Source organism: Coregonus lavaretus (genome assembly GCF_964263955.1).
Source record: "Coregonus lavaretus genome assembly, chromosome: 11".
Taxonomy (NCBI): domain Eukaryota; kingdom Metazoa; phylum Chordata; class Actinopteri; order Salmoniformes; family Salmonidae; genus Coregonus; species Coregonus lavaretus.
Window position 1 is genome coordinate 34,790,724 of NC_139998.1, and position 13,100 is coordinate 34,803,823.

Here is a 13,100-nt window from a genome sequence, read left to right on the forward strand (position 1 = left end):
TTAAGCCTGTTACCCTGGGCTCAGGCCTTCTCTCCTGGGCCAGGGGATTGATTAGTGGGCCCTGGTGGGGGGTGGCTCATTAGCTGAGTAGTAAGAGGGGGACAAGGGGGGGGGGCGGGGTAATTGAAATGGTGTCTGACTCTGATGTGATTGTCTAATCTCTGTGTCTGGACTAGCTCTCTGTTTAATTGACAGCTATGATCTTACCCAGGCTCTGACGAGAGAGACTGGGACTGTTGCATAGGTCCCATGAGACCATGTAAAACTGTGAACGGCAGACATGTGTGTGTGTGTGCTTGAGTATGTGTGTACTTCAGTGAAACAGCTCAATCACCATGGAGACCTCTGGCTTTTGAAAGGCAGGCTCTATATCAAGATTAGAATGCACATTTCTCAGATCACATTAAATCGGGGGGAATGTTTTTGATGTGACACCAGCCTACTCTTCATGCCCACTAATGCTGTTTTGCGCCCTCGTCTCAGTGTGTGTTCTGAGGCTTGACAGCAGTGCCTGCTACCTCAGTGATTTGACCTTTACCCCTGAGCATTGGCCCATGGGAGGATGTCAGCACAGTGTGAGAATAGCCCTGCTAGACTGTCACCTCACCTCTGTCTCCCACAGTCCTGCCAGCCTGCTTCTGCAGCATTGGCCAAATAAGGACATTTCTGGTGCTTTCTGTGGTGTTTTTCTTCTCCATGGTCTATGATTGTAGGAGGTGTTGTTGCCCTCTCTGCATTACACCACTTTGACTGTCTATGTAGGCTATGTTGTGGTCTACCCACAGCCCTCATGCTGTAAGTCCCATATGACCTGGATAATGTGGCCCCTCCCTCCTTCAAACCACACAGACCCCACCTTTCTGATAACACACTCTCACCTTCACATACCTCACTCATACCTATACTCTCTTCCACTTACCTTTCTTACTCATAACATACACACACTCTCCACATTTGAATAAGTGTATGCAACATGTAGGTGAGTCATGTTTGAGAGTTTGACATATCAGCATGGAGACTAAATGGTTCCATTGGAAGCCATTTGTGTTGATTTAGTTCTGGAATATTGATTAAGGAGTAGGGTCTGCATTTGACCTCATGACCTCCTAACCTGCTCAATCTGAGTTAGATGGATGACTAAGTGTTGGATGTCATCCCTCATTGTTTGTTTGCCCTGAGCCGTGAACTCTACCTTAGATACGGCCTTAACGCTTTCTTCAACAACCTCCAGATTAGTCTCAGTACTTTAATAGCATTTTAACAGTATTGTGAGATTTGCATTGTGAAACTAGTTATGTTATACCGTTATACAGTTATTGTGTTACACTCTGATTTACCAAGTTGATTTCTCAAAGGACAACCGTTGTGCTGTGTTTGTTGAGTTAGGGTCTGTGTGGCCGACACTGAGATATTGGTTCCACCCAGTTGATTTTAGTTTCTTCTTATTCCCAGCAAATTAAATGTAACCTGGGGGGACAATTAGAACTGGCGTACTGGGAATGGATTTGAATGTGTGTGCTGCACATTATACACTCTGCCCGCAAATGTGTTTAGACATACATTATTAGATTGATTAACATTTAAGACCAGAGTGTATAATGTGCTCATGTATCTGAGCAACAATGTGAGACCGATGAGATGAATAAGAAATAAGAATAGTTTTAGGGAGGAGGGAAATGCCAGTGGGCAGAAAATACAAATAGAGATGAATTGATGAGAAAGGTGGCTGGGGGTGGCTGGGGGAGGTATGTGTGTTCTGCTGGGGTTAGAACATTTAGAAAACTGAGTGTCTGTGTCCCTCCAAGGTCTGAACACACGCACTAAACATTCCACACAGCCAGGGGGAGAGAGAAGGCAAGATTCATTAACATAAGAAGAGGTCCTTGACCAATCACAGACCGGGAGTGGGAATGTCGGGATGTGCAGGAACTGGGGGGTGTCAGGTTACTGCGCATTCTTCCCTCCCTCCCCTGGCCAGAGAGAGGGAGAGAGGAAGTCGGAGAAAGAGCGAATGACAGTCTCATTCTTGCCCTCTGAGATCACAGTGGCGGAGAATGTGTTAGAATCTGACCAAGTCTTTCTGCCTGGGAGAGAGACAGCAGGGAACTTTAACTGGTGGCTAGACACAGGGGCTGTTTCCAGTGCTAAATCTCTGCCCTGTTACTCCGGTGTGGAGTCTGTCGGACGGACTCACACAAGAGGGCTGAAAATGAACTATCTGGTGAGTGGGTAATGTGAATGTTTGTGGGTTTGCTGTTTTCATTGCTGTGTGAACGCTTTGGTCAGGACATGCTAAATGCCCCAGCTGGGAAAGAGTAGAGAGGTGGAAGAAAAGAGAGGGAGGGTAGGACATTGAGGGAAGAAAAGGAAAAGAGTGGGGAGAACTTCAGTAAAAAAATAAAAGTGTATTCATACCTTTTGTTGGTACTCAGCAGGAGTTACTTTGTGTGCTGCGCTATGAGTACATGTCAAGGTATGTGTATTGGGTTGTGTGTTTTAGACAGATGTGAAGTTACAATACTACACCTACAATGGGAAATGTCTAATAAGGAGAAAATTAAAGTAAACTCCCTAGTCTTTTTTATACTAGTTCTTGAAAAAAGCTTAGTGTTCTGTCCTGTATGTTTTGTAAAGGCCCCTCTCCTCTGAAAGGGGAGAGTTGGAGGGCTTAAGACACTGTTAGAAGAAAGGGCTTTGGAACAGCCAGACAGGAGAGAGAGCAATGGAGATCCGCTGCTCAGCTGACTCAGGAGAAAGTTGAAAGATTAAGATTTTGAGGAGAGAAAAGAGTGGAGTGTCCTGCCTCTGCTGGAGTCTTGGCAGTACCAGCCGTTCCTTGCTATTGTTTGAAAGTGTTGGCATTCTGTCAGCTTGTAGTGCTGTAATTACACAGGGGTTTGGTATTTGGTTGACAGGACCCATACTGTATTTCTGTCTGAGAGGCTTATGCTCTTTAGCAGCACTGGGGCCAACCCCCTGGAGAGGCCTGGTGTAGTCCCACTCTTTGTCCCCTGGCCTGGGCACACACACATTAGAAAGCATGTAATTACACAATGAACAAACACCACTGACATTACTATATATGTATTTAGATGAGGGTAGCTTTTCCTATAGCTATCTTTAATTAACTGTATTTGATTGGGTGACTGTAATGAGGATATGTAGATGGAAGGTTTAGCCTACATTTTTCTGAGAGATGTTTATTTCAAATCAAATTGTACTCCAAGGCCTTGGTAACCATGCCTTTTGAGAATGAGAACTTGACAATGCAGTGAATACCTTGTAACGTGCTAGCTATCTGCTTGCTGTTTCAGAATGAGGGATTAACAAGACCAGGAAGTGATGCTAGTGTATAAATATATTAAGTAGATTCCCACCATGCAGTATTAGTGACTGAGCGAGAGAGTGGGGGAGTTTGGGGTGGTCAAATGAGCTGAGTAACCCTCGCCCATGTCCCCCAGGCCTGACTCACCTCTGACTGACTCACAGCCCCCTGCCTGGGCTCTGGGTGCTGGGATGGAATTCCCCCATGTCACCCCCTAGGAGGTCTGGCAGTGAAACTCCTCACCCAGTCAGTTCCATCGTTTCCCTCGGAGGGATTACAGGTGTCACACAGTCACTGAGCGTAGTAATAACAGGCACCAGGCTGTGACAGCCCAGGAGTAGTGGGAAGGAAGGTTGATTTAGGTAGGGTCAGCTCGGACATGCATGCACAACCAACCGTGAGTCACAGGGTTTCAGATATAGGTTAAAAACGTAGTCAAGTAGAATACATACCGAACATATAAAGATGTGTTAGTGACTCAAATACATACAGTAAGTTATTCCTTGTCGTAAATGTGTCATCATGTACAGTCGTGGTCAAAAGTTTTGAGAATGACACAAGTATTGGTCTTCACAAAGTTTGCTGCTTCAGTGTTTTTAGATATTTTTGTCAGATGTTACTATGGTATACTGAAGTATAATTACAAGCATTCCATAAGTGTCAAAGGCTTTTATTAACAATAACATTAAGTCAATATTTGCAGTGTTGACCCTTTTTTTTCAAGACCTCTGCAATCCGCCCTGGCATGCTGTCAATTAACTTCTGGGCCACATCCTGACTGATGGCAGCCCATTCTTGCATAATCAATGCTTGGAGTTTGTCCTAATTTGTGGGTTTTTGTTTGTCCACCCGCCTCTTGAGGATTGACCACAAGTTCTCAATGGGATTAAGGTCTGGGGAGTTTCCTGGCCATGGACCCACAATTTCGATGTTTTGTTCCCAGAGCCAATTAGTTATAATTTTTGCCTTATGGCAAGGTGCTCCATCATGCTGGAAAAGGCATTGTTCGTCACCAAACTGTTCTTGGATGGTTGGGAGAAGTTGCTCTCAGAGGATGTGTTGGTACCATTCTTTATTCATGGCTGTGTTTTTAGGCAAAATTGTGAGTGAGCCCACTCCCTTGGCTGAGAAGCAACCCCACACATGAATGGTCTCAGGATGTTGGCATGACACAGGACTGATGGTAGCGCTCACCTTGCGCTCACCTTGTCTTCTCCGGACAAGCTTTTTTTCCGGATGCCTCAAGCAATCGGAAAGGGGATTCATCAGAGAAAATGACTTTACCCCAGTCCTCAGCAGTCCAATCCCTGTACGTTTTGCAGAATATCAGTCTGTCCCTGATGTTTTTCCTGGAGAGAAGTGGCTTCCTCTCTGCCCTTCTTGACACCAGGCCATCCTCCAAAAGTCTTCGCCTCACTGTGCGTGCAGAGGCACTCACACCTGCCTGCTGCCATTCCTGAACAAGCTCTGCACTGGTGGTGCCCCGATCCCGCAGCTGAATCAACTTTAGGAGACGGTCCTGGCGCTTGATGGACTTTCTTGGGTGCCCTGAAGCCTTCTTCACAACAATTGAACCTCTCTCCTTGAAGTTCTTGATGATCCGATAAATGGTTGATTTAGGTGCAATTTTACTAGCAGCAATATCGTTGCCTGTGAAGCCCTTCCTGTGCAAACCAATGATGATGGCACGTGTTTCCTTGCAGGTAACCATGGTTAACAGAGGAAGAACAATGATTTCAAGCACCACCCTCCTTTTAAAACTTCCAGTCTGTTATTCTAACTCAATCAGCATGACAGAGTGATCTCCAGCCTTGTCCTGGTCAACACTCTCACCTGTGTTAACGAGAGAATCACTGACATGATGTCCGCTGGTCCTTTTGTGGCAGGGCTGAAATGCAGTGGAAATGTTTTTTGGGGGATTAAGTTCATTTTCATGGCAAAGAGGGACTTTGCAATGAATTGCAATTCATCTGATCACTCTTCATAACATTCTGGAGTATATGCAAATTGCCATCATAAAAACTGAGGCAGCAGACTTTGTGAAAATTAATATTTGTGTCATTCTCAAAACTTTTGACCATGACTATTAAACATGATAATTTCCTGGTGTTTCTCAAAGAGCTTTAAGTCTAAGCAATGATACAGAGAAAACTACAGGTTTGAAACAGACCTTGGTTTGTGGCTGGCAGTGCTGCCTCAGCTAGCGTTGACGGGATCTCTCTCTCCTCCCAGTTCAGCTGCAAACAACCGTGCCTGAGGGCACGTGTTTTCTACTGTAATCAAACCGTGCGCTCCCCAGGGCACCTGCTTTATGTGGGGGATAATTGGACTTTACTGGAGGAATAGAGGCAGAGACGGAGGGAGTTTAGATAAGAAATCCGTTGCAGAGCAGAACACCCAGCTAGGCCTACACCAGGCAAAATGGATTCTGCACAAAGCGCTGGATTTCAGCTCTGTCTGGTATGGTTCCCATAGCGCTGGGCTTTCTTCTCACATAGCCAATCACAAAGGTTGGTTTGATGCCCTTGGGGCAGTTAGACGAACCAGGGAATGCTGTTGTCAAAGCTAACAAAACTGAACACATATCCACTGATCTTTTATCTAAACAGATTGACTGAGGTAGGTCTGTGAGGCACATGCAGATGGTCTAAAAACCTGTGGAGCTGTGCCACTTCTGCTTGACTGAGCTTTCAAAGTCCATCCTGAGTTATAGTACAGTAGGCCTATCCACATCTTTTCTGTGTATTTTGGTTCCCCTGAAATGTATCAGAGTGCTCCCTGAATTCTTGCATGGCCTTGTCTCTCACACCAAACCACTGGAATGTTTGGCTGAGGTCACAATGATGTTTCATGTTCTGGAAAATTATTTTATCTCCACTGTATCCCCACTCAAGGCTGTAATTTTAGGATTTATTGTTGGGCATTGAGAGAATTCTATGCAAGTTTTTACCATTGTGACTGCCTGGGCTTATGGATGAGAGGAGAAAGTGTTTCTGGTATGTAGATAGGAGAAATCAGAACTGTGATGAACTGGGTGTCCTTGTCCTTCCTCTCTCTGTGTGATTACAACAGAGTGGAACTGCTGTCTGCTTTGTGTGGAGTGCCACTACACTCTCACCAGTTAGCCTGTCACTCAGTTTTGTGCAATGGGCAGAGCTCCAGCACTATGTTGTAGCCTGTAGCTACAAGAATCAAATATGTTTTCTTACCGCTGTTGAAACTTGACTTGACAGGGAGGAGAGGTTGAAGTTCTTTGTGTGTTATTTTTTTCCACCTTGAGATTATTCATAAGAGTGGCAGCCACTTTAGTATGCTTTAGTGTTAATGTGTATTTGTGTGAAAACATTTGTTTGACTTGGCCTGTATATTGTAGGTTGACTGATAAGATTTGAAAGTATAGTATGTTGATTGCCTCTTTATGAATGAGTCCTTAGAGCTAGTATTCATTTCTAGATAGGTAATCTGTGTGTGTGTTTTGTAAAGCGTGTTGTAGAAGGGGTGTTGTGGCACCTTTGGAATGTGAGGTAACTGGAGAGGTGCATGTGGAGTTTGTGGAATGTTCAGGTAAGTGGGCCGCTGAGAGCTGGAGCAAGTAGGAGACAGGCCTGGGCTCGCCCAGAGAATACCAAGGACATGGATCCTAAGGTGTTACACACCAATACATACACATTTACTGAAATAGCAACACTTCATTCTCCAAAATAGACATGAAAAAAAGTAATTTACTGATCAGGCCTATTTTCTACGAGGAGAGAGTTGTGCAAACATGTTTGTTGTGAGCCCTATTCAATGAGATCTGTGACCTCAGCGAATGTCATGTTAATTATGCTATTTTCTGTTATAGGTTATTCGTGTTAAGTCTTGTCATTCAGGATTCTGTTCCGTAGATTTTGGCATTAGCCTGCGGCTAGCCCCTCTGTGACTACTGTATCTTATTATTCACATTATTTGCCTACAAATCATCCCATATGGGCCTCTCGCTGGCCTTTTTATGAGGTAGCCCCTAAATGTTGCTCTCTACCTTGTGGGAAAACCATTTAATGGGCGATTCCATGCCAGCGGGAGTGTAAAATATTTTGGGTATCAGATTGTTCGGGCAATTATCACATAGAAACTTCATTGGGAAGAAGGATGTTTGAAATGCTTTTTGCATTTGTTTAACAAACGAGTTTTGCAAAAATCACGATGAAAGTGGCCATCTTAGGCCCTTTTTAGACCTATACATGACTCCAGTAAGATCCTGTGATCTGTGAACCATACGTGTGTCACGTTCGTTGAATGACGGGTCAGACCAAGGCGCAGCATGATATGCGTACATGTTTATTTTAACTATTAAACACACGACAAAACAACAAAGGAAACGAAACGTGAAGTCCAAGGTAGAACACACAACATACCTTACAAGGTGCAAGATCCCACAACTAGACAGTGCCAATAGGCTGCCTAAGTATGGTCCCCAATCAGAGACAACGAGCTACAGCTGCCTCTGATTGGGAACCACACCGGCCAACATAGATCTACACATAATAGATTGACAACATAGAAAAGCACAACAAGGAATATACACACCCTGACTCAACATATAAGCGTCCACTGAGTCAGGGCGTGACAGTACCCCCCCCCCAAAGGTGCGGACTCCGACCGCACAACATAAACATAACAGGCTCGGGGCGTGACGACCTCTCACTCTCCGCCTCCCTGTTGCGCCCCTGGTCTGGTCTGGAACTCGGCGCGCTGCTTCCCCTCTCCTTCCTCCCACGATACGCCAGGCCCTGTCTGGACCCTGGTGTGGGAGACGCCGAACCTGGAGAGGGGCTGACGTCATGGTCTGGACTGGAGCCGCTGACCGGAGCTGGACTAGGCACTGGTGGAGCGGACTACTCTGGCTCCGGAGTGGAGCCGCTGACCGGAGCTGGATCAGGCACCGGTGGAGCGGACTGCTCTGGCTCCGGAGTGGAGCCGCTGACCGAAGCTGGATCAGGCACCGGTGGAGCGGACTGCTCTGGCTCCGGAGTGGAGCCGCTGACCGTAGCTGGATCAGGCACCGGTGGAGCGGACTGCTCTGGCTCCGGAGTGGAGCCGCTGACCGGAGCTGGATCAGGCACCGGTGGAGCGGACTGCTCTGGTTCCGGAGTGGAACAGCTGACCGGCACTGGATCAGGCACCGGTGGAGCGGACTGCTCTGGCTCCGGAGTGGAGCAGCTGACATGTGCCGGACCAGGCACCGGTGGAACGGGCACGGGCCGTGCCGGACTGGACAAACGCACCACTGGTCTGGTGCGAGGAGCAGGCATGGGCTGGACCGGACTAGGAACACGCACCACTGGCTTGGTGCGAGGAGCAGGAACAGGCCGGGCCAGGCTGGCGACGCGCACCACTGGCTTGGTGGGAGGAGCAGGAACAGGCCGGGCCGGGCTGGCGACACGCACCATTGGCTTGGTGCGAGGAGCAGGAACAGGCCGGGCCGGGCTGGCGACGCGCACCACTGGCTTGGTGCGAGGAGCAGGAACAGGCCGTGCCGGGCTGGCGACGCGCACCACTGGCTTGGTGCGAGGAGCAGGAACAGGCCGGGCCGGGCTGGCGACGCGCACCACTGGCATGGAGCAGGAACAGGCCGGGCCGGGCTGGCGACGCGCACCACTGGCTTGGTGCGAGGAGCAGGAACAGGCCGGACCGGGCTGGCGACACGCACCACTGGCTTGGTGCGGGGAGCAGGAACGGGCCGGACCGGACTGGCGACACGCACCACTTGCTTAGTGCGAGGAGCAGGACTGGTTTCCTTTATTAACCCCCGCTCCTTCTGCTGCCTAACCAGCTCCTCTCGCCGTGCCTCTACTCTTTCCTTCTCCCTTTTAGCCTCCTGTAGCGCCTCCCACTGACCGAATAACTCCTGTTCCCTCTGAACCAATAGCCCCCGTAACATGGTGGCCTCATTTTACATTTACATTTTAGTCATTTAGCAGACGCTCTTATCCAGAGTGACTTACAGTTAGTGAGTGCATACATTATTTTTCATACATTTTACATTACATTTTAGTCATTTAGCAGACGCTCTTAACCAGAGCGACTTACAGGAGCAATTAGGGTTAAGTGCCTTGCTCAAGGGCACATTAACGTCATTTAGCAGACGCTCTTAGCCAGAGCGACTCACAAATTGGTGCGTTCACCCTATAGCCAGTGGGATAACCACTTTACAATTTGGGGGGGGGGGGGGGGGGGGGTTAGAAGGAATACTTTAGCCTATCCCAGGTATTCCTTAAAGAGGTGGGGTTTCAAATGTCTCCGGAAGGTGGTGAGTGACTCCGCTGTCCTGGCGTCGTGAGGGAGCTTGTTCCACCATTGGGGTGCCAGAGCAGCGAACAGTTTTGACTGGGCTGAGGGGGAGCTGTGCTTCCGCAGAGGAAGGGGAGCCAGCAGGCCAGAGGTGGATGAACGCAATGTCCTCGTTTGGGTGTAGGGACTGATCAGAGCCTGAAGGTACAGGGGTGCCGTTCCCCTCACTGCTCCAAAGGCAAGCACCATGGTCTTGTAGCGGATGCGAGCTTCAATTGGAAGCCAGTGGAGTGTGCGGAGGAGGGGGGTGACGTGAGAGAACTTGGGAAGGTTGAACACCAGACGGGCTGCGGCATTCTGGATGAGTTGTAGGGGTTTAATGGCACAGGCAGGGAGCCCAGCCAACAGCGAGTTGCAGTAGTCCAGACGGGAGATGACAAGTGCCTGGACCAGGACCTGCGCCGCTTCCTGTGTAAGGCAGGGTCGCACTCTCCGAATGTTGTAGAGCATGAACCTGCAGGAGCGGGTCACCGCCTTGATGTTGGCGGAGAACGACAGGGTGTTGTCCAGGGTCACGCCTAGGCTCTTCGCACTCTGGGAGGAGGACACAGCGGAGTTGTCTACCGTGATGGCGAGATCATGGAACGGGCAGTCCTTCCCGGGGAGGAAGAGCAGCTCCGTCTTGCCAGGGTTCAGCTTGAGGTGGTGATCCGTCATCCATACTGATATGTCTGCCAGACATGCAGAGATGCGATTCGCCACCTGGTGATCAGAAGGGGGAAAGGAGAAGATTAGTTGTGTATCGTCAGCGTAGCAATGATAGGAAAGGCCATGTGAGGATATGACAGAGCCAAGTGACTTGGTGTATAGGGAGAAAAGGAGAGGGCCCAAAACCGATCCCTGGGGGACACCAGTGGTGAGAGCACGTGGTGCGGAGACAGCTTCCCGCCACGCCACTTGGTAGGAGCGACCGGTCAGGTAGGACGCAATCCAGGAGTGAGCCGCGCCGGAGATGCCCATTTCGGAGAGGGTGGAGAGGAGGATCTGATGGTTCACAGTATCAAAGGCAGCAGACAGATCTAGAAGGACAAGAGCAGAGGAGAGAGAGTTAGCTTTAGCAGTGCGGAGAGTCTCTGTGACACAGAGAAGAGCAGTCTCAGTTGAATGACCAGTCCTGAAACCTGATTGGTTTGGATCAAGAAGGTCATTCTGAGAGAGATAGCAAGAGAGTTGGCTAAAGACGGCACGCTCAATAGTTTTGGAAAGAAAAGAAAGAAGGGATACTGGTCTGTAGTTGTTGACATCAGTGGGGTCGAGTGTTGGTTTTTTGAGAAGGGGAGTAACTCTCGCTCTCTTGAAGACGGAAGGGACATGGCCAGCGGTCAAGGATGAGTTGATCAGCGAGGTGAGGTAGGGGAGAAGGTCACCGGAGATGGTCTGGAGAAGGGAGGAGGGGATGGGGTCAAGCGGGCAGGTTGTTGGGCGGCCTGCAGTCACAAGTCGCAGGATCTTATCTGGAGAGAGAGGGGAGAAAGAAGTCAAAGCATAGGGTAGGGCAGTGTGAGCAGGACCAGCAGTGTCATTAGGCTTAACAAACAAGGATCGGATGTCGTCAACCTTCTTTTCAAAGTGGTTGACGAAGTCATCCACAGAGAGAGAGGAGGGGGGGAGGGGGGGGGGAGGATTCAGGAGGGAGGAAAATGTGGCAAAGAGCTTCCTAGGGTTAGAGGCAGATGCTTGGAATTTAGAGTGGTAGAAGGTGGCCTTAGCAGCAGAAACAGATGAAGAAAATGTAGAGAGGAGGGAGTGAAAAGATGCCAGGTCGGCAGGGAATTTAGTTTTCTTCCATTTCCGCTCCGCTGCCCGGAGCTCTGTTCTGTGAGCTCGCAATGAGTCATCAAGCCACGGAGCTGGAGGGGAGGACCGAGCCGGCCGTGAGGATAGGGGACACAGAGAGTCAAAGGATGCAGAAAGGGAGGAGAGGAGGGTTGAGGAGGCAGAATCAGGAGATTGGAGGGAGAAGGATTGAGCAGAGGGAAGAGATGATAGGATGGAAGAGGAGAGAGTAGTGGGAGAGAGAGAGCGAAGGTTGCGGCGGCGCATTACCATCTGTGTAGGGGCAGAGTGAGTAGTGTGGGAGGAGAGTGAGAGAGAAAAGGAAACAAAGTAGTGGTCGGAGACTTGGAGGGGAGTTGCAGTGAGATTAGTAGAGGAGCAGCATCTAGTGAAGATGAGGTCAAGCGTATTGCCTGCCTTGTGAGTAGGGGGGGACGGTGAGAGGGTGAGGTCAAAAGAGGAGAGGAGTGGAAAGAAGGAGGCAGAGAGAAATGAGTCAAATGTGGACATAGGGAGGTTGAAATCCCCCAAAACTGTGAGGGGTGAGCCATCCTCAGGGAAGGAACTTATCAAGGCGTCAAGCTCATTGATGAACTCTCCAAGGGAACCTGGAGGGCGATAGATGACAAGGATATTAAGCTTAAATGGGCTAGTGACTGTGACAGCATGGAATTCAAATGAGGAGATAGACAGATGGGTTAGGGGAAAAATTGAGAATGTCCACTTGGGAGAGATGAGGATTCCTGTACCACCACCCCTCTGACCAGATGCTCTCGGGGTATGCGAGAACACATGGTCAGACGAGGAGAGAGCAGTAGGAGTAGCGGTGTTTTCAGTGGTGATCCATGTTTCCGTCAGCGCCAGGAAGTCGAGGGACTGGAGGTTGGCATAGGCTGGGATGAAGTCAGCTTTGTTGGCAGCAGAACGGCAGTTCCAGAGGCTGCCTGCGACCTGGAACTCCACGTGGGTGGTGCGTGCAGGGACCACCAAATTGGAGAGGCAGCAGCCACGCGGTGTGGTGCGTTTGTGTAGCCTGTGCAGAGAGGAGAGAACAGGGATAGGCAGAGGCATAGTTGACAGGCTGTAGCAAATGGCTACAAAAATGCAGAGGAGATCGGAATGAAATGGGCTAAGCATCTGGGAGTGGAGAGAGCAGGGCCTCCCTCACCAAATCTTCTAGCTCGGAAACTAAAATTGTTTCACTGAACCACCCGAACAAAAACTCTCCCAACTTCCGCCTTTGGAAATCAGAATTGTTGTGAACCACAGCGGTTCAATGTTTAAAGGAGTAGACTCAACCCACTTTGTTCAGCTAGCCAACTATGACTCCATAGCCAACTAGCAGACTAGCATCCAATAACAATAACACACCGTTTAGCGCCAACACTTGGTCACAACAAACCACCAATATTGTGATATCACACTAAACAGATCATTCGTGTCTGTGTCAAGTTCCTTATATGACGCAGCAATGATTAGACGTTGGCTAGCTAGGACAAGTAAATTGTGGTTAGCTACTACAGTACAGCCAAATGGTCATGTTGGGTAGCTAGCAATGGCCACTGTGTCGACTCTGTTTGAAGAACGGCTAGCTAGCTAGCTTCGTGCTACAGCTGGCACGGCCGAGGACACTGCCAAGACACAGTAACTACCCACAACAACCCAC

General features: G+C 49.1%; 1 protein-coding gene across 1 annotated transcript in view; it reads left to right on the forward strand.

Annotated features, from left to right (window-relative positions):
- The first annotated feature begins 2,004 nt into the window (after positions 1-2,004).
- Positions 2,005-13,100, forward strand: part of LOC311137305 (breast cancer anti-estrogen resistance protein 1-like) — a 67,777-nt gene continuing 56,681 nt past the window's right edge. The window contains exon 1 of the mRNA XM_084171728.1: positions 2,005-2,221. Coding sequence (XP_084027854.1) covers positions 2,012-2,221 — 210 coding nt within the window. The 5' untranslated portion in view covers positions 2,005-2,011. The remainder of the gene's footprint in view (positions 2,222-13,100) is intronic.